At 45.1% G+C, this 20,839-nt stretch overlaps 1 protein-coding gene across 1 annotated transcript; it reads left to right on the top strand.

Moving 5' to 3' along the window:
* Positions 1-9: 9 nt before the first annotated feature.
* Positions 10-18,304, top strand: Wdr45b (WD repeat domain 45B). Its single transcript, XM_040750224.1, has 10 exons — positions 10-199; positions 2,385-2,459; positions 6,322-6,423; positions 8,193-8,280; positions 9,585-9,679; positions 11,153-11,343; positions 14,921-15,006; positions 15,826-15,927; positions 16,600-16,721; positions 17,062-18,304. The coding sequence occupies exons 1-10, from the start codon at positions 133-135 to the stop codon at positions 17,166-17,168; spliced, it is 1,035 nt and encodes a 344-aa protein (XP_040606158.1). The 5' UTR covers positions 10-132; the 3' UTR covers positions 17,169-18,304.
* The last annotated feature ends 2,535 nt before the right edge of the window (positions 18,305-20,839 follow it).

The raw sequence follows: 20,839 nt of genomic DNA, 5'->3' as shown, positions 1-20,839 counted from the left end.
ACACACGCACGACGCAAGCCCCTAGGACCCTTGCTTCCGGCCGCGGCGGCCCTAGCGCCGCGCGACTGGGATAGAGCGTCTGTGTTTGAGCGGTATGCGGTGCTGAGGCGCGACGGATCCCGCGACGGCGCCATGAACCTCCTGCCCTGTAACCCCCACGGCAACGGGCTGCTGTATGCCGGCTTCAATCAGGACCATGGTGAGACTCCCGGGCCCAGCTCTGTGGCAAAAAACCCCAGCCCTTCCGGGAGACCCCGACCCGACGCTGTCGCTCCTGCAGGGCCCCGGCGGGACCTGTCGCGAGTGTCCCCCGTACCCTCGGCTCTTTTCGGGAGGTCTCCGAACCACCCTGCATGGAGACACCCCCACTCCACCCCACCCCCGCGGGCGCGCCGCCGCTGTCGGCGGGCAGCCTGACTCTTTTACCGGGTGCCCAGATCACGCAGGCTTACTGCCGAGAGTGAGGGTCTTAAGCGCTTGCGTTGCCATCGGGTGTTGTCGAAAGTCCCAACAGTCATGGTTCTTGTGAGCTGACACCTTCGCCAAGTGTACGCTGGCGCCTTGATGCGGGTCCCAGCGGTGCACCCCGCCCTCCCCTCTAGTGTTTTCTTCTGTTGAGTGGAACGAAAGGACTTAACGCCTTTTTCGGGAACTGCTCTTGGAGTTTGGGGTCTTGGGGGAGGTGTTCTTGCCCCTGCGTGCTGTGACCAGGACCCCCTTCTTGGTGATCCCCTGACTCGGATGTCAAGTTCCTCCTCCTATTTTTTTTTTTTCTTGTTTCTTTCGGAGACTGTTTCTCTCTGTAACCCTGGCTATCCTGGAACTCACTTTGTAGACCAGGCTGTCCTCACTTCTGCCTGCCTCTGCCTCCGGAGAACGATGATTAAAGGTTAGAGTTTGGCACTATGCCCAGCTAAGTTCCCTTTTCTAAATCTCTCCAAAGGAAGAAAAAAAGAGCAAAGGCTGATATTCTGGGCTTCTAAGAGTTTTAACATTGGCTTTCAAAAACAAGATTTTGTGAGCCGGGCATTGGTGGCACACTCCTTTAATCCCATCACTAGGGAGACAGAGGCAGGAGGATCTCTGTGAGTTCAAGGCCAGCTTGGTCTACAACTCGAGTTCCAGGACAACCAGGGCTACACTGAGAAACCCTGTCTCGGAAAATAATAAGATTTTGCGGGAACTTAAGTTAATGTATGATTTCCTGTCTTAGAAAATGAACTTAACTTGAATTTTGTTGTTGTTGGGACAGGGTTTGGCAGCCGAAGCTTGATTTGAATAATAGCTGGGCATCGTGTTTGACGTTAAGTGATGTAGTTTTATGTTGCCATGATTATAGGAATCACTATGTCATCTTCTGAGCTTGAGACCTTGATGCTTTTTTAGTTCCATGCAGTACTTTTCATTTGGACTTGGACAATCTGAGTATGTTGTTTGGAGACAGTGGCTGGGATGTCCTAAGTCAGTTGCTGTCCGTGGCTGTGACACGAGTTTGAGAGTTTGAGTAAGAATGGGTAAGAATGAAGTCATTGGAGACCTCAGGATTGCTTTCTTTCTTTTCTTTTCTTTCTTTTTGTTTTTTGAGACATAATTTGTCTATATAACAGTCTTGACTACCCTGGAACCCACTCTGTAGACCAGGGTGGCCTTGAACTCACAGAGATCCTCCTCTCTGTCTCCCAAGTGCATGTGCCACCAACGCCTGTCTCCCAAAATCTTGTTTTTTTTTTTTTTTTTTTTTTTGGTTTTACGAGACAGCGTTTCTCTGTTTTGGAGGCTGTCGATCCAGCCTGGCCTCGAACTTACAGAGATCTGCCTGCCTCTGCCTCCCGAGTGCTGGGATTAAAGGCATGAGCCACCAACGCCCGGCCTAAAATCTTGTTTTTGAAAGCCAGAGACCCGCCTGCTTCTGCCTTTGCCTCCCAGTACTGGGATTAAAGGCAGCCACCACCACCACTACCACTGCCCAGCTTAGAAATGGTTTCTAGGAGATTACTCTGGAGGTGGAAAAGAGCAGTCTTTTGTCTCCTTCCCTGGTTTAGAGTCCATGACCCCCATCCTCCTGTCTCCTAACACTGCACATCCCCTAACATTGTACCTGACACAGTAGTCAAGCACTGTGTTCTAGAAGGGGAGTCTGGTGATAGTCTGGGTTAGTGAGAGGTAGCATGCCCAATGTTTAAGCAGAAACCTAGTCCACAGGAATGCTGGAGAATGAGTGTTAAATGCAATCCAGGGTTCATCCCAGGGGATGATGGCTGCTCCTGAAGTAGCTGTGGCTTAGTACACTCCATGTGTGGTTTGAACATGTGACAAGCTTCCCTGGACCTCTTCTGCTGGCAGCCGTGGGAACTAACATGTCTCTTTCATATTTCTTGCTTTAGGATGTTTTGCGTGTGGAATGGAAAATGGATTCCGAGTCTATAACACAGATCCACTCAAAGAAAAAGAGAAGCAAGGTAAGGGAGTGATGGTCATTTGCCTTAACTGAGAAGTGAGCAAGCAGAGACTGGCCGTTTGTAAACTGGGTTAGACCCATGTCTTTACAGCAGTTCCTCATCCTGGCTGTATTTGGGGACAAGTGTAGCCAAGCTATATTTTTTTTTTTTTGTTTTGGTTTTTTGTTTGTTTGTTTTTACGAGACAGGGTTTCTCTGTATTGTTTTGCAGGCTGTCGGTCCAGCCTGGCCTTGAACTCACAGAGATCCGCCTGCCTCTGCCTCCCGAGTGCTGGGATTAAAGGCGTGTGCCACCACCGCCCAGCTCCACATGGTTTTAAAACAATACAGAGAAACCCTGTCTCGTAAAACCAAGCTATATTCTTTAGTGAGTTATGCTTCTCCTCTTCCTTTTTTTTTTTTTTTTTTGTTTTTTGTTTTTCGAGACAGGGTTTCTCTGTGTTGTTTTGGAGGCTGTCCTGGAACTAGCTCTGTAGACCAGGCTGACCTCGAACTCACAGAGATCCACCTGCCTCTGCCTCCCAAGTGCTGGGATTAAAGGCGTGCGCCACCAACGCCTGGCTTCTCTTCCTTTAAATCTTTATTTAGCCCCTGCTGCTTGTTTGGAAGAACAAGGTGTATTTAATGCAGGACATTTTCACACTTTTCTGCTGGATGTAAAACTTGAGAAATCACATTATGGGTTTAATTCCAGTGTATGGGACTCTTAAACTCTTCAAATTACACAGTATTAATAGTTGGCTATAATGGCACGTTTCCTTAACCCTGGCATTCTGGTCTTAGCACTCAGGAAACTGAGGTAGGATTGTGAGTGAGTTCAAGGTCAAATGGGTCTTCATAACAAAACAGTGGAAAAAATTTTTGTTTATAATGATAACCTACAATTTTTCCTGCTTAGTTTAGTATTTTTGTTTTCTGCTTTTTTTTTTTTTCGAGGCAGGATTTCTCTGTATTGTTTTGTTGGAGGCTGTCCTGGAACTCACTCTGTAGATCAGGCTGGCCTCGAACTCACAGAGATCCGCCTGCCTCTGCCTCCCAAGTGCTGGGATTAAAGGTGTGCACCACCACCGCCCAGCCCTGCAAATCTATGGTAAACATTTGGCAGTTCCTGGTCCTTAACCTGCAGGAATAGTAAAGCACCAGCAGTAAGTAAGCAAATTTCAGATAAATATTGAAAATGAACAATAATAGCTATTTCTCCCAAGGTTGAGTTTTAAATTTTCTGCTTCCAGAATGATCTTTGCTCTAAGGAAGTGGCACGTGTCTATAATTCCAGTGCTCTGGAGGCTGAGGCAGGGGAATTTTGAGTTCCAGCTATAAAGTGAGGCCCCATCTAATAAAGCACCAAGTTAGTTATGGTGTTGCCAGCTTTGTATCTCAGCACTGAAGCAAACAAAAACCAGACACTGGCAGAGCATTGGTGGTGCACGCCTTTAATCCCAACACTCGGAAGGCAGAGGCAGGCGGATCTCTGAGTTCAAGGCCAGGATGATCTACAGAGCTAATTCCAGGACAGGCTCCAAAGCAATGCATAACCCTGTCTCAAAAAACAAGCAAGCCAGGCGGTGGTGGCACATACCTTTAATTCCAGCACTCGGGAGGCAGAGGCAGGCGGATCTCTGTGAGTTCGAGGCCAGCCTGGTCAACAAAGCTAGTTCCAGGACAGCCTCCAAAACAATACAGAGAAACCCTGTCTTGAAAAACCAAAAAAAAAAAAAAAGACAGACACTGTCTTCTATTCCTATGAAGAAACACCATAACCTTGGAGAGGAAAGTGTTCATTCAGTTTACATATCCCAAGACACTGTCCATTGAGAGAAACCAAGGCAGAAATGCAATAGGCCAGGAACCTGGAGGCAGAGACTGATGCAAAGGCCATGGAAGGCTGCTGCTTACTGGTTTATTCCCTGTGGCTTCCTCAGCCTGCTTTCCTATAGAACTCATTACCATCAAACCAAGGATGGCACCACCCACAATGGGCTGGAGCTTTCTCACCAATCACTAATTAAGAAAATGCTCTAAACTAAGGATTGACTGCTGCATTCAAATTCTTGCCACGTCTCTTCTTACTAACTTTAGGAAGTATTTGGTGGAGAGATGGGAGAGGTAGGAAAGCAGAGTGGTTCATGTTCTGTGGAAAGATGTAGAAAGGGAGAAATGAAGACGGTGCAAGTGGGCAGGTGTTAGAGTCTGCTTGCCACCTGGGGCTGTGGTGATGGCCGGGCCGGCCAGGCTGCTGCCAAGGGCCATGCCTAGGTCCCTGGTCCTTCGGTAACCAGGGTCTCTGTTGATGTCCATGACTCCTGTTGTGTTGAGTTCCTTGCTGATTCCAGTGTGCTGGGCTGCCTCCTGAGTCCATCTTTGGGTCCACAAGCCATGCTGCTGGGGCCATACTGATCTGGGTGGCCTTTGCCACCACCTGGGTAACGGTGACCACCAGGTCTAGGCTACTGCTGAGGACCATGTCTGGGTTTGTGGCCCAGCTGCAGCTGGTTCTGTGTTGATGCTTGTGTCACCTCAGGGGGCTTTAGGAACCATTTGAGAATAAGTCAGAGGGCCATGCTGAGTCAGCAGCACTTTTTGTTGACACCGGGAAAGCTGGCCTTGCCTCTTGGACACTACAGTAAGAGAGATGGTCCACCCCCTCACCTGAGGCTTGTGGCCTCAGTGGCCCAGACCAGCTTGGCCACCACTCAGGCCCACAGCCAGGCCTTGGGTTGACCTACCCTAGCATCTACCCCATCTAGGACCTGCTGGAACTAGTGAGACAGATCTCCAAGGTTCAGGGCGGCCACAGGATATCCCAAAGGAGCTCTGGTGAGGATCCAGTGAGGATCCTCAGAAACCACAGGCCTTAAACCAGATCAGTGACTCGTTGTAATGAATATTTGCCAGCGAAGCTGATGGGACAAAGAGGTATATTATACGGCACGCTGAAGGCTCCAATGCCACCAGGATGAATGAAGAGGTGTTGGAGAGACAGAAAAGAAAGACATTTTTCTATTGTTGTTGATTTTTTTTTATTTTTGCTTTTTTTTTGCTTGCTTTGTTTTCTTTTGTGTGTGGGGGGGTGCAGCAGGAATGGGGGTGCTGGGAGGTGGGTGGAATTGGAGTGAATGATGTGAAACTCCCAAAGAGTCAATAAAGAAGTTAAATTAAAAAACAACAACAATAATAATAGAAGAGGAGGAGGAAGAGCTCTAGCCCCAGCAGCTCTGCAGGCCGCCTACAGCCATATGGAGGCATTTTCTCAATTGAGGTTCCCTCCTCTTAGATTACTCCAGTTTATGTCAAATTGACATAAAACTACTTGTACAAATATCAATACTGAAAATAAGATCACTGTGATTTGACAATAATGCCACTGTGTGGTGTGTTGCAACATACATATATGTATTCATGCGTGTTTTCCCTTTGGCTGGGCAGGCTGTCCCTGAGTTTAGTGTAGAGAATTAATACACAGGCTCTTGAGGTGTGCTGCTTCCATACTAAGTGAGCAAATGGGCCTTAATATGGAAAAGGTCACAGTAAGCCCAGGATTTCTTACACCCTCTTCTAGCCTCTGCAGGCACGAGGCACATACGTGGTACACAGAGACACACACAGGCAAAGTGCCCATACACATAAAATAGTGCAAGAATGAAATGTTAGCTAGGTCAGGTATAGTGGTACTTTTAATCTTAGCGCTCAGAAGGCAGAGGCAGGCAGATCTCTGTAAGTTAAGCAAGACTTAAAAGCCAGGGCTATCATAGTGAGACCCTGGCTCAAAAATAAGTAAAAGATTAAATAATGGAATGCTGAGTGTTACATGTTTTCACTGTTTCCCATATGTTAACATTTTTTAACTTTTTAAATTATTTCAGAATTTTTAGAAGGAGGAGTTGGCCACGTGGAAATGTTATTTCGCTGTAACTATTTAGCTTTAGTTGGTGGCGGAAAAAAGCCGAAATATCCTCCCAACAAAGGTATAGTAGTCCTGTCTTTAAAAACCATGTCATGTGTGTAGTGGTGTTCTGAACTTGGTAGAACAGCCTATGTCTGTAACCCCATGAGAGCCCCTCTAGTACTCCTTTGAGGTGTTGAAAAGCACTGGGAAAGAAGCTTCCAGAAAATAAATAGATGGGAAGGCTGGATGTCAGCCGTTGATGAGTGGGGTGTACTTCACCTGTAGGTTGGTATGGTGTAAGTCATGATTCAGGGTAAAGCAAAGTCTGGGGAAGGTTTTCCTCTGCTGAAAGCCATGGACTCCTAGAGAAATTATTGTTCACCTAGAACAAGGAGACAGGTTGGGTGTGGGTGAATGGGTTGCTGTATTCGTGTGGATATGTTGGAGGAAGTTACAGTTGAGAGGCATGGCCCTCCAAAAATGAGGAGTGGAGAGCTTTTCTCCTCACTGTAGACATCACGCCCTTAGTTGAGCTTAACCTAGCTTTTGTGTGAAGGAGGAAGAGGGCACAACTGATGTCATCTGAAGGAAGAAAGTGTGAGGAAAAAAGACAGAGAAAGAAGGGAAGGAAGAATGATATTCCTTGGGCATGGTGGTGACTAGGTACCAGTTAAGGGTGTCCTGGGAGGGTTAGCTAGTGTCTGGTAGAGAATTGGGGTAGCTCAGGTCTGATGCAGGTAAGAAGGAAAGGGCAGTGAGGGTGGGAGGGCAGCTCAGGGTGTCTTGAAGCCTTGGTTCTATGACCAAGTACCCAGAAGAGAAGCAAGGGGTCCGTGTGCACAGGGTCCCAGGCTTACCATCCTCAGTGAAGCTCAGTGAACATGGGACATAGAATTAGCACTCAGGGGAGGCTGGCCCCACAGTTCTGTCTTTGTTTTAGAATCAAGAGCAGAGAAATGAAAGAGGAAAGTAGTGTTATGAGTCCGGAAATCTTGCCCCCTCTTTTCTTTGTGCTACTGTGAATTGAACCTAAGTCCTATATTCACAACTATCTATCATTAATTTTGAATGATTATTACTACTAAATGTATGGGTTGGGGAAGAGAGAAGTTTAGAACTTGGTTCTCTTTTCACCATGTGGGTTCTATGTATTGAACTCAGGTTATCGGATTTAGTGCAAAGACCTTTGCCACCTGCTTCTTCCTTCTCCCACTTTCTCCCCCACTATCCCCTTTCTTTATGGTGCCAGGAACTGAACCTAGAGCCTCAAAAAGCATGCTAGACAGTACTCAACAGTGAGATATATTCCCAGGCAATTTTTAAAAATCTGTTTGTGTACGTGTGTGTTTGAGTATACACCACATGTTTGTGGGTGCCAGAGGAGGCCAGAAAAGGACACTGGAGTTACAGGTGTTTGTGAGCTGCCAGACGGGTGCTCAGAACTGAACCAGAGTCCACTGGAAGAGCAGAAAACACTCTAACCACCAAGTCATCTGTCTCTTCTGCCCTACTCTTCATTTTTGACCCAGGGTTCTCTAGCATTTAAACACTTGGTAACTATAGTCAGGCTTGCTTTTTAGCTGCTCAGTCAGGTGAAGCTGTCCTTGAGTGTGTAAGACAGGTTGTTTTCCTAAGACCTTGGTTGTGCTTGTGTCTGTTGCATAGGAATGGGGTGCAAGTGAGTAGGAGAGGGTTCTGAGGGTAAACTCCACCTAGCCTTATAAGCCTGGCCGTACCCCACCATTGCGGTACATCTGGCCATGTTTGGCCTCATGTGTTGGTGCTGTCTGAAGTTCAGCACCATGAGCTCCCTGTGACGCCACATGTGCTCTTCCTCTGGTGTTGCAGTGATGATCTGGGATGATCTGAAGAAGAAGACGGTCATCGAGATAGAGTTCTCCACAGAAGTCAAGGCTGTCAAGTTGCGGAGAGATAGGTAGGTTCAGTGTTGCTTTCCTAAGTGGCGTTTCATTTCTTTAAAAACAGGTAGAGTGATTTTCTGTGGAATAGTTTATTAAAATATCAGTAACTATAGCTTCTGACCCATAGCAGGAAAGTTTTTTTTTTTCTGCCCTGAGGAAGGCTGGAAAATTAATTGGCTTCTAGATTCTTCAGAGGGATATTCTGGGTAGAGCAGGAGGTGTCCCCAGGAATGCCTGTGAAGCTACCATCTCAGTATCAGGCAGGCCTGGCCAATTACTACCTTGTTGAAGAGAACTTGGAAGCTGTTCTTGTCGTTGACTCTTACCTATGAAAGTAGCAGGCCCTTCCCAGCATTACCTTACAGAGCCCATTCTGTTAGCTAGAAAGAAGAGCTTTATCACTTGGGTTTGATTTGATGTGATTTATGTATCGTATTCCTAAGATTTCCCTGTATGTCAGCTGTAGAGGAAAAAACTACTCTGGCAGTTGAGTGAATATAGGAGCTGTTCCTGCATCATTCTTAGGCTTGTTATGGCACTGCTTAGAGACCTTAATAAAATACTTGACCCAGACTAGTAATCTTCTACTTGGAAACTTTTTGGGTGGTATTTTGTTCTGTTTTTGTTTTAGTTTGTTGAATCAGGGTTTTACTAGGTAGCCCAAGCTGGCCCTAAAGTCTTGCCATTCTGCCTCAGCTTCCCAAGTGGTGGGAGAGACTTCTCAGGCATGTTCTAAGAGTATTAGGGTGTAATTCTGTGATGCGTCTCACCTTTCTAACGCTCTAGTCTGGTCATGATGTTTCTCTAAGCTCACAAGTTTCTCTGACATCTGAAAGGTGATAGGTAGGCCCATTCAGCCAGGCTCAGCCTTTATGCTTTTGTCTTCTTGACCACATTGGGACCTGTTTCCATCAGGAGTGGTGGCTTGCACCTATAATCCCAATACTTAGGAAACGAAGGCAAGAGAATAAATAATGAGTTCAAAGCACCTTCAAGTACATAACAAGCTCAAGGCCAGTTTGGGCTATGTGAGACCCTATCTCGAGAGAAAAAAAAAAGACAAAGCAGGTGTGTTGGTATACAGTTACAATCCCAGCACTCAGGAATCAGAGGCAAGAGGACCACTGCAAGTTTGAGGCTGAAGCTAGCTGAGCTACAAAGTGAGACCCTGACAAAAAGAAAACAAAACAATAAAAAGGCCCAGTCTTTTTTGTATGGGGTACTTCCTTTGTTTCTGAGTTTCAAAATGGGAACAGAAATAACAAAATGCTTATCTTACTTTTGAGGAGAGGAACTCTAATTGCATTTTTCTTTACAGAATTGTGGTCGTTTTGGACTCCATGATTAAGGTGTTCACATTCACGCACAATCCCCATCAGTTGCACGTCTTTGAAACCTGCTATAACCCAAAAGGTGAGAGCTGGAGAGGAAGAGCAGCACAGGAAATTGGTCCATGTGGGGATAAAGATAAGGCCTGGGTGCCTTGTCCCCAAGTGGGTCCTTATCTGAGCAGTGGAACTCTGGTGGGTCTGTCCTATGCACACTTTGATACATTGAAGGAGTGCCGGCCTTTGCCTCCCCGCCTGCCTGAACTCCCTTGGCATCCTGGATGAGAATTCTGAAGCCATACCCTTACTATAGTCCGGGGGTTCTTCCTCTGCTACCTGCCCCAGTGGTTTTGAGCTACTTGCTAACCACACAGGGAGCCACTGAACTCTGGCCTTGTTTTCTTTGGAGTAGACTGTTTATAGATTGACTTACTTGTGTATTAGATTGTTATCTTCCTGCTGTCACAAAAAAATTGTAATTTTTTCCCTTCCAGTTATGTTGTGCTATAAATTACATTGTTCACCCTTTACCTTTTCACTTCATTTTTCTTTCTTTCCTTTTTCTCTCCTCTCTTTTCTTTTCCTTTTTCTTTTGAATGAAGTCTTGCTAGGTTGCTCAGGCCAATCTTGAACTTCAGGATTCAGATGCTCCTGACTCAGCTTCCAGAGTAGCTGACACACCAGCCAAGAAGTACATGTTCAACTCTCTGAATACTTTTGTTTATTGAGACAGGGTCTCATAGCCGAGGCTAGCCTCCAACTCACACTCCTCCCACCTCAGCCTCCTGAGTGCTGGGATTTCACAGTTGCTGTGCTCTACCACACCCTGCTGAGAACCAGTGTTTTCATACAAGTTTTTTGTCTTCTGTGTTACATGATTTGGGTCCTTTTGTTTTGATCAGTGAGAATCAAAGATCTCTTGAACTCACCATTCTTTCTTTTCTAGTGATCCGCATGCCAGTGCCATTCTGCCATTATTGCTGAAACTTTAAAGTTAATCTTAAAATTAGATGACATCAATCTTCCAGTCTTACTTTATACAGTTTTTTGGTCTTCTAGGACCTTTCTGCCATCTTATTACTTACTCTCCCTGTCAGCTTGTGAAGTGGTGAGGTTTTTAGCTGTGTCTTTGAAGATTGTGGAAGACACAGGCAAAGCTGGCTTTTCTAGTCGTGGCTTTGGGAAGTGTGTCTAGGTACATCTGTTTCTATATCAACTCCTAAGTAGTATTTGAAGGTTTACGTTACTGCTAATGGAGTTCTTGAATTTTTTAAATTTTTATTGTATTGTCAGTAGCTGGCATTATGGAGGACACACCTGATAAATCTGTTCAGTCATAAATTGTTCAGCAGATGTTCCTATTATAAGCAGGTCTCACAGCAGCAGCTTTGTCAGCCCTGATATTCTTTCTAGGGACTGTGACTCCGAGGTAAATGCACACCACAAATAGTTAACTGGTGACTGAGGACTTGAGGGCAGGAAGTAGGTTTGGGTTGTGAGGAAACAGGCCTTGGTCAATGTCGTCATCTCCCAACCAGTTTCTTGTGTCTCTGCATAGGCCTCTGTGTCCTGTGTCCCAACAGTAACAACTCCCTTCTCGCCTTCCCCGGCACTCACACCGGCCATGTACAGCTTGTGGACCTGGCCAGCACCGAGAAGCCACCAGTGGACATTCCTGCACATGAGGGTGTCCTGAGCTGTATTGCTCTCAACCTTCAGGGAACGAGAATTGCAACTGCATCTGAAAAAGTAAGTGCAGACCATCCATGCCAGTGTGGTCTAATTATGGAAGGGAGCTAGGCCTTCACACATTGTCTGCTTTATTATTGTCTGCTAACCTGGGTGTGATGGCACGTGTCTGTAATACCAGCCCTCAGATGGCTGAGACAGGAAGGATAGTAAGATCAAGGCCACTTAGGGCTTCACAAGTGTCTTTCTAACCTTCCTAAGAATATTTTCTCATTGAATTACCACAATCTTAAGTTATTTTTTGTTTCTGTGATAAAACACCATGACCAAAATCATGGAAGAGTTAATTTTGACTTAACACTTCCAGATGGGGAATCCATAATAGGAGAAGCATGGCAGCAGGCAGTTAGACCATGAAGAGAGAAAAAACTGCAAATGAGGGTAGGCAGTGGGTTTTCAAAGCTACCTCCAGTGCTGCACTTACTCCAGCAAAGTTATGTCTCCTACTAAAGATTCCATAATCTCCTCCAACAGTAACAGCAGCTGAGGGCTGGAGACATGTGAGCCTGCTGGGGATCCTCGCTTATTCAAACCCCCGTAGCCATGTTATCCTTTATTTTGTCTGAAGTGAAAAAGAGAAATTTATATCTATTTGTAGGTTATTTGTATGTGTGTTTTGTAGCATGGGGTAGGAATGGGGGGGTTGATTTTGTGGAGTTGGTTCTTTTTGTGTATGTGTATGGGTTCCAGGCATTGAACTCTGGTTGTCAGGTTTGTGCTACAAGTACCTTTGTCTGATAACCATTTGCACAGGCCTCTGAAAATTGGTAACTGTTTACTATGGTTTCCACTTAAGACAATAAGTCCAGTATCACTTTGTAGGAAAGTATTAATTAGGTGAGCCCACAAGCAGCCGTGTATCTATTAGTGGATTCAGCTTACTGGGAGAACAGGTTGCTCTGCCCAGCTAGTTGTTGCCTGAGCTGTTGCTGAAAGACAGCAGTGGTCAGTGTGTGTGTGGACATATAGCAGAGTAAGCAAGTCTTCTTCTGTCCTGGTTACCAGGAGGCTTAGGTAGCCCACAGTGGCTCAGAATTTGTGATTCTTCTGCCTTGCCTCCTAAGGGCTGGGATTACAGGTTAACTAGACAAGTACAATTTTATATAAATTTAGAAATAGGATTTTTCTCAGCTGGGGATGTAGCTTAGTTGATGCTTGCTTAACCATATATAAATCCTTGAATATGATCTCTAGAACTACAATAGCCATGGTGATGCACACCTGTAGTCCCACCACTGGGAGGCAGAGGCAGGTGGATCTTAAGAAGCACAAGGTTGCCAGGTGGCAGTGTTGGCGCGCACTCGGAGGCAGAGGACAACCAGGGCTACACAGAGAGACCTTGTCTCAGAAAACCAAAAGGAGGGAAGGAAGGAGCTCAAGGTCGGCCTGGTCTATTTAGCGAGCTTCAGGCCAGTGGTTACATAGCGAGATCACGTCTCAAAAACAAATAGTAAAGGAAAGGAGACAGAAGAAAAATGCCAAGTATACAAGTTTGCAAACACCATTATCTCTCATCACTCAGTTGAAAGGTTGAGGCAGTAAGATTATAAAAAGTTCTAGGCTAGCCTGGGCACACAATGAGATGTCATCTCTAAAAAGAAACAAAGTCTGGTATAGTGGTGGCACATGTCTTAATCTCAGACTTGGTGAATCTCTGAGTTGGAGGCTAGGCTGGTCTACATAGTGAGTTCCAGCTAGCCAGTGAAAACTACATAGTGAGATCCTTTCTCAAAACAAAAAAAGTGGGACATAATGATACATACCTGTAATTCTACTACTTAAGAGGTAGAGATAAGAGAATTAATTCTTGGCTGGTCAGTATGTATATGACCCTGCCCCTAACGAATGAATGAATAATTAAGTAAGCAAGCAAGTAAATAAATAAATAAATAGAGGTTGATATGATATGGCCTCATCTGGCAAAGGCTTTTTTTAAAATCCTTTTACTCTTAGATTCTCCATTTTCAACTCCCTACACCTTATTCGTGTGTGTAGGTGATCATGTGCACACACATGTGTAGACACTAGAGCTCAACTTTAGATGGTCTTCATATATATATAACCTTGTTTTTGAGATGCTCTGTTACCTGCCAGGAACTCACCAAGTAAACTATGCTGACCAACCAGTGAGCATAGTGATCTCTCTGTCTCTACATCCCTGGAGAAAGAATCTTACTAAGTATAACCCTGCCAAGCTGTGAACTTGATGTCTTCTATGCCCAGCTCCAACCTTTTTATGGATACAAATAAATATTCAGTAAATACAGCCAGGTAGTAAAGGTGCACACCTTACTCCCAGCACTTGAGAAGTAGAGGCAGGTGGATTTCTGTATTTAAGAAAAACAAATTATTTAATATTTTATGTGTATTGGTGTTTTGCCTGCATGAATATCTGTGTGAGGGTTTTGGATCCTGGAGTTACAGACAGTTGTTAGCTGCCATGTGGGCACTGTGAATTGAACTAGTAGTCAGAGTTCTTAACCACTGAGCCATCTCTCCAGTCTGGCAAGTGGATTTCTGTGAGTTCAAGGCCAACCTGATCTACCAAGAGTTCTGGGACAGCCACAGCTGTTACACAGAGAAACCTTGTCTTGAAAAAAAAAACAAAACCCAAAGTATTCAGTAAATGCATGAGATATTCACCTATTTGTTGTAAAATATGCTCTTATGAGCCAGGTGGTGGTGGCACACTCAGGAGACAGAGGCAAGCGGGTGTCTGGGTGTTTGAGACCAGTCTGGTCTACAGATCGAGTTCCAGGATAGGCTCCAAAGCAATACAGAAAACCCCCGTCTCGAAAACCCTTTTTATATTCCTTCTGTCACTCATTTAATATTTATATTACAAAACTAGTAACTGTAGTCAAGTTTAATGGCTTACATATGTAGTGCTGGCACTTGAAGCAGGGGCATTGCTTCAGGGCCAGCTGGGGCCATCCTTTGCTACAGTATGAGACTGTATTAAAAAAAAAAAAGACAAAATAATAACTACCAAGAGTTTTATTGTTGTTCTGATTTCTGGGTGGGGGTTCTTGTTTAGAGTTTTTGTGTTCACTTTGTTTTGAGAGAAGTGCTCACTATATAAACCAGACTGATCTCAAACTCAACAGAAATCTACCTGCTTCTGCCTTCCAAGTATTGGTATTAAAAGCAATGTACTATCACACCTGATTTTGTTTAACAAGTTTATTTTTAATGAATACTATTATGACACTAGATTTTACAGTAATTAATGTTGTCTTCCCCAGAATTTACTTTAACTTCACCCTGTTAGACCTGGTTCTCACAGCCTTGCCATTGTTAGAACTGAGCAGTGTGTTTGGTAGGTTAGATGGAGTGAGTGCATTTTGGGTTGTTTAGGACACAGTCCAGTCAGCTGGGAGTTTCCCTTCTGATTCTGCACAGGGACCCTGCTGCATCTCCAGGAGTGGGGCTGGGAGATGGGTTTAAAAAGTTTGGAGTTTTTTGAGTGTACTTCTTCCTCAGAGAGGTTGATGCAATTGGTTTTAATATAAATCGTTTCAGACTAATGAAAGAGTTATAAATTGTTGATAATGAAACACTTCACTGTTTTTCAAAGGGGACCCTTATAAGAATATTTGATACTTCATCAGGGCATTTAATCCAGGAGCTACGAAGAGGATCTCAAGCAGCTAATATCTATTGGTAAGGACTCCCCCCTCCGCTCCCCGGGAGTGGTAAAGCCAGGGTGATGGCACAGGTGGGAGGGTGTGGCTGAGCCGTTAGGTTATTGGGTTCCAGCTCTTTTTATTACTGATTTCACTTTTTATTATGGGAACTGTCCACAAAGATGGAACATTGTGGGCCTTCCCTCTCCTGTTGTAGCCTGTGTGGATATGTTTGCCAGATTCTTCCCATATCCCCTCTATTCCAGCTGTGGTACTAACTTCCCATTTTATGATAGAGGCCTTGCTGGTTTGTACATAATTATTGTAGCCAGTTGGTTGAGAGTGAGTACTTCATCTGTGAAGTCCCACAATGTATGTAGTGCTAAAGCCCAGCCAGGCAGGACTTCATACCATGGCTACAGCAGGAGCCTGGCACCACCCTAGCCATTCCTGGCCTGTGGGTATTGAGCCATATTTAAGAGATTAACCTGAGTGCTCTGGCCCTTGGGTACAGCGCACACTCCTGCATATCTGCTGTCTGTACAGAATGCATGTGGTCATTGACTGCTGCAGTACACTTGGTAGCCACCTTCACCTGAATCTCCTGAAACTGGCATGGAGGGCATCTCAGGAAACCCACACCCTTCACTGGCACACAGGCATCAGCAGTTTGTGCCTATTGGGCACTGGTGAATAGATTGTTCCCGGCACTTTTGACTTGACTCCTGGTTCCATGGTGCATGCTTAAAGTCACTGCTATTGATGTGGCACTGCTGAGACCTGGGGTGTGGGCTAGTACATTGTGTGTGGTCCTCTGTATCTGCACAGACCCAAGCCCTGTCTGGTTTCTCTGCAGCATCAACTTCAATCAGGACGCTTCTCTCATCTGTGTGTCCAGTGATCACGGCACTGTGCACATTTTTGCAGCTGAAGATCCAAAAAGGAATAAACAGTCTAGGTGGGTTTTAGGGAGTGCTGTGGTAGGGAACAGCCCAAAATTAGAGGATTCCCCATGTATCCTACTAGGGCAAATCTAATGTCAGTTTAGGTTGAGCTCTTTTATATCTTACTAATTTGGCGTTTGTGGGATTTAAAACTGAATGTAGATTGACCTGCACCCACCGTCCCATTCATCCAAGGCCCGTCACTGTCAGGGTCTGTGACACTTGGTTCTGGGCAGTTGGCTCCTGACTATTGCCGTGCTTTTAGATGGTTAATCTGATGGCAGGAGAACCCTGTGCCTCTTCCTGTGCTGAGAGCCATGCTGTCTTATCACAAGACTGAATGTAAGAGATGAGATCACTCAGTCCAGGACTGAGATGGCTCACTAGTTAAGAGCACTGACTACTCTTCCAGGGGAGCCCTGGTTCAACTGTACCCACATGGCAGTTTACAACTGTAACTCTGTTCCCAGGGGATCTGGTGCTCTCTTCTGACCTGTAGACACCAGGGTTACACAGACATGTGCAGGCCAAACACCCATACACATAAAATTAATTAATTAAAAATAAAAACAGTCCTAAACTGTAAAAGAATTTTAGAATTTTCAGCAGCATTCTGGAATTAAGCCAGTAACTTCTGTGCCATTATCTTTGTGAATGTAAAGCCTCTTTTTTTCTTGTCCTTACAGCTTGGCATCCGCCAGTTTCCTTCCAAAATACTTTAGCTCCAAGTGGAGCTTCTCCAAGTTTCAGGTTCCATCAGGCTCTCCATGCATCTGTGCCTTTGGAACAGAGCCCAATGCAGTCATTGGTAAGTAGTCCTTGCTGTGTGGAAGGTCTCATCATGTAGTCCAGGCTGCACCAACTCCCAAAGTTCCCTTTCTTCCTCCTGTGGCTGGGGTGGGTCCTACTGAAAGCTTTCAAGCATTCAGGGTGCTATTAGTACCTTTCCAGGTTCCCAGGAATGCGTTGGGGGCAGATCTGGGCATTGTGAATATGACCTAAGATTGTTTTCCTGTAGCCAACCTTCATTGAATGAGCATGTACCTTGGCAGGCTATAACTCTTGACTAGTTATGCTCAGGATTCTTGAGGCTCATTTGATTTTGATTGTGAGAGGTAAAACTCATGTATTGATTTGGTCTCTCCCAGCTATCTGTGCAGATGGCAGCTACTACAAGTTCCTGTTCAGTCCCAAGGGTGAATGTGTCCGGGACGTGTGTGCACAGTTCCTGGAGATGACCGATGACAAGCTGTGACTCTGCCTGTGAGTGCAGCTGATGCCACCACCCAACGCCCTGTGGATTCCTGGGGCTGGTGCCAGTGCCCCAGGCCTGTGGGTGAGGGGCTCAAGGACTCCCTGGAGGACCTTGGTCTCGAAGCCATACGCGGTTGTCAGCCTTCCTGAGCAAGGCTTCTCATTCCCATATCAGAATGAATCATCCTCATGGTTCTGCAGACACTCCCTGGCTCTGGGCATCTTGTGCCCTTGCTTGCCACTGCCCTTTAGTTCAACTGTGATGTTAGCATTAGTGGCACCACCATACCTTCATGCCAGCAGACTCTCTGCAGTCCTGGGGACCATCCAAGCACGAGTCAGTGAAAGCTTGTAGGAATGAGTGTCAGGGCTCACGTCCTATGTAATTCTAATAGAGTAATACTAGCAGCTTGTCTGGTGGAGTACCTTCTGCCTCCCATGAGAAGCACTGTTCAGAGCACACACTGTGAGGTGCTCTGACCTTGTTGGGCCATTAGAATGAGTCATATCCCAGACCTTCCAGGTAGCAGCATGCTTGTGGCACCCACTTGAGGCACAGTCCTCAGGCTACAAGGGGGGCAGGGTCTCCTGGTTTAGTTTGGGTTAAAACAGCACTTCCCATTGCCTTTAGGGAACAAAGTAACACATAGACTTTAAAAATTACTCCAGAAGAAAGCATTACTTAACTTAGGGGCCTTCTCAGTGCAGTGTCCATGTGCCTGTAGCTGCCAGTTGTGTGGAGGGAATTGCCTTGGCCTGTGGCGTCTACCCTGTCTCATCTCTCCCGGCATCCACAGGAACACACACTAGCATTGGGGATGGCAGGCACATCCTGGTACTGACTAGGCCACAGGTTCCATGTTTCTGTGCCACTTGAGGTATATGTTTAGTTTTTTTTACATATCTTCTAAGAAGCTCAGTTTTGCGGTTTTGATTTCAGGTTGCAAACATTTAAATTGTGCCCAGCAGCAGGTTCTCAGTTCTGCCAGTTTCCTTCATGCTCCTGTAATCAGCTAACTGTGGGTTTGATGTCAAGTATGCATGTTACCTTATGTGTATTTAATCATGGAACTTAATTTTGCACACTTGTTTGTACTGTTTCTTTGAAATAAAAGTGACTAATTTTGTTGTACTCTATCTGTAAAGAGCAGAGCCATGAGTAATGAAACCAAAGGTTCTCATCCTGAGTATATATGTTGGGATTGGGGGTCCTGCACATGCTTCAGGACAGACCTGTAGGCTATTGAGCACCTCACCAGCACAGCCACTGAAGAGGGAAACTGAGTTTGTATGGTGTAGGGCCAGCCAGAGAACAGGTGCAGATGGAACAGTTCATTAAAAAAAACCTTTTTTCCCCTGCTATACCAGCATTGGGCTCCCTAATGTTAGGGGTACCAATATGGTGCCCTTTGGGAAGATACTGTGAGGCACCATATTTTGCAGTTTGGGGTGAGGGGCAAGCAGTGTGATGATCCTTCAATGTTAATTCCAACTTGCAGTGGTCCTTCCGTATTCCGTATCCCGTTTGGTTTGTGGCTAGAGATGTAGCTTCAATTAATTGTTTGGTTAGCACACAACACACAAGTCACTGAATTCTGGTTCCACTGCTGCATAAATGGTTTGGTGGTATCCTGGGTTACAGGCATATTACACACCTATAATCTAGGGGAAGTAATAGAATCAAGTTCAAGGCTACCCTGGGCTATGAGACCCTATCTCAAAATAAATAAAAATCTGGTCTTGAATGATAAATGATGCAGTTGCCATTCATCTCATTTGCTGTCTCTCTGCTAACCTAAAACACGACAGAAAACAGTTGACTGCTGACTTTACAGTCTTAAACTGTTTTCATCTGTATAATTTTTTTTCTTGGTTTTTGAGACAGGGTTTCTCTATGTAGCCTTGACTGTCCTATACTCACTCTGTAGACCAGGTGGCCTCAAACTCACTGATCAGACTGCCTCTGGCTGCTGAGTGCTGGAATTAAAGGAGTGCGCCACCACTCCCCAGCCCTTCTGTATGAATTTTAATCTGGACTAATACCTTAAAATGATGGGAGTATAATTTCAAACACAGAACCACCATCACCTCTCAGGTAAAGCAGCAGCACTGGTTGGTGTAAGAGGGACTCTGTATCTTGTGTGTGTGGAGTGAAGTCACCTTTTTTTGATTCCCAGGTTCTTGGCTTTTTTTTTTTTCAAAACTATTTCACCAAGTTACAAGTTGGTAGGGTTCATCAAATCTGAAAATTCAGTTACTTTTCTGCCAACTGTTTTTTGAGGAAGTCAAGTTCATGAGCTAAACACTTTTTAGTATTGTCCTACTGTTGAAGCAGGTCACATGTTAAAATACTTTTCTGCTTCTTTCAAGATATATCATATCTTGAAATGGCAATGACATCATTGTCTCACATTCAGTCATTTTTTTCTACCCATTTTGTCCAAGCACATGCTGTGTCACTTGGGTGGGTTGGGGGCTAAGTCAGACTTTTTCCTGTGACCTGGGTACCCTCAAAACTCACTGTTCAATCCAGGCTGGCCTTGAACTTGGAATCCTTCTGCCAGTTTCCCAAATGCTGGGATTACAGGGATATCTGACTTGTGGCATATATTTTTTAACTTCAAGTGGATTTAACAGTTCCAAAGTTAGTTTCCAGTTCTTGATTCAGGAGTTTAATTTTGCTCATTCAAATATGTTTCTTTATATCTTGTGCTAATTTATAGTACATGCATTAAAGCTGTTACCTGCTTGTTCCCTTATCTGAGGCTTAGAGTAAATCCAGCTGGTTCTTTTCTGCTCTGAGAGAGGCTCACATTTGGTGTCTTACAGGCATATGTGTTAGATTGTAGATGCTGCAGATGGCCTACTGTGAATGTTACAGATCATCTTAAGAGTCACCAAATTTTCACAGTGATGGGATCAGGTAGCATGGAGGGAAACTGAGCTACATTTGGCTGTGAGCTCAGAGGATTTGGAGGCCCATGGGCACTACTGAGAGTTTTAGTATCTTGTATTTACAGAAATGATCACATCTATCTTCCTCTTTTAAAGGATTTAATATGTACTTGCTTTCGTCTTCTTGTATGCGTATGCATTTGTGTGTAGTGCCTGCAGAGAGGCTTTGGGTCCCTTGGAACTGGAGTTACAGGTGGTGGTTAGACACTGTGGGTGCTGGGAATTGAACCTGGGTCCACTGGGAAAGTGGCGTGTGCTCTTAACTGCTGATGAGCTGTCTTTCCAGCCCCACCCCCCAAAGATTTTATTTTAAATTATGTATATGGATACCTTTAATCCCAGCACTCAAAGTAAGTGGATCTTTGTAAATTTGAGGCTGGCTACAAAGAGAGCTTCCGGACAACCAGGACTATGTAGACACTCTGTATCAAAAAACAAAACAATTATTTGCATGGGGTGGGAACAGAATGTTACGCAAAGTGAGGTCAGAGTACATGACACCAGAAGAGAACACCAAATTCTGTGACACTGGTTCAGCTCAGAGCCATACCAGAAAGAGGCAACAGGAAACATAATTGGGCCCACCAGCCAGCATCCCACATCCTGCCCCACCCCCTTGAACAGGTCTCATGTAACCTAGACTGGGTTCAAACTTGCTATGTAGTCAAGAATTTCTGATTCTCCTGCCTCTGAGGGCTAGGATTACAGGATTATCAC

The sequence above is a fragment of the Mesocricetus auratus genome, unplaced genomic scaffold, assembly GCF_017639785.1.
Source record: "Mesocricetus auratus isolate SY011 unplaced genomic scaffold, BCM_Maur_2.0 Super-Scaffold_100007, whole genome shotgun sequence".
In the NCBI taxonomy this organism is placed as follows: domain Eukaryota; kingdom Metazoa; phylum Chordata; class Mammalia; order Rodentia; family Cricetidae; genus Mesocricetus; species Mesocricetus auratus.
Note: the sequence above shows the minus strand (reverse complement) of the source record. Positions and strands in the feature narration are given on the sequence as shown.

Bases quoted from the DNA above. Each gene is read 5' to 3' on its own strand.
- Wdr45b (XM_040750224.1), top strand. From the start codon at position 133: ATGAACCTCCTGCCCTGTAACCCCCACGGCAACGGGCTGCTGTATGCC. The intron at 2,460-6,321 runs GTAAGGGAGTGA...AAATTATTTCAG, and splicing joins CAAAGAAAAAGAGAAGCAAG to AATTTTTAGAAGGAGGAGTT. The intron at 15,928-16,599 runs GTGGGTTTTAGG...TTGTCCTTACAG, and splicing joins AAAAGGAATAAACAGTCTAG to CTTGGCATCCGCCAGTTTCC.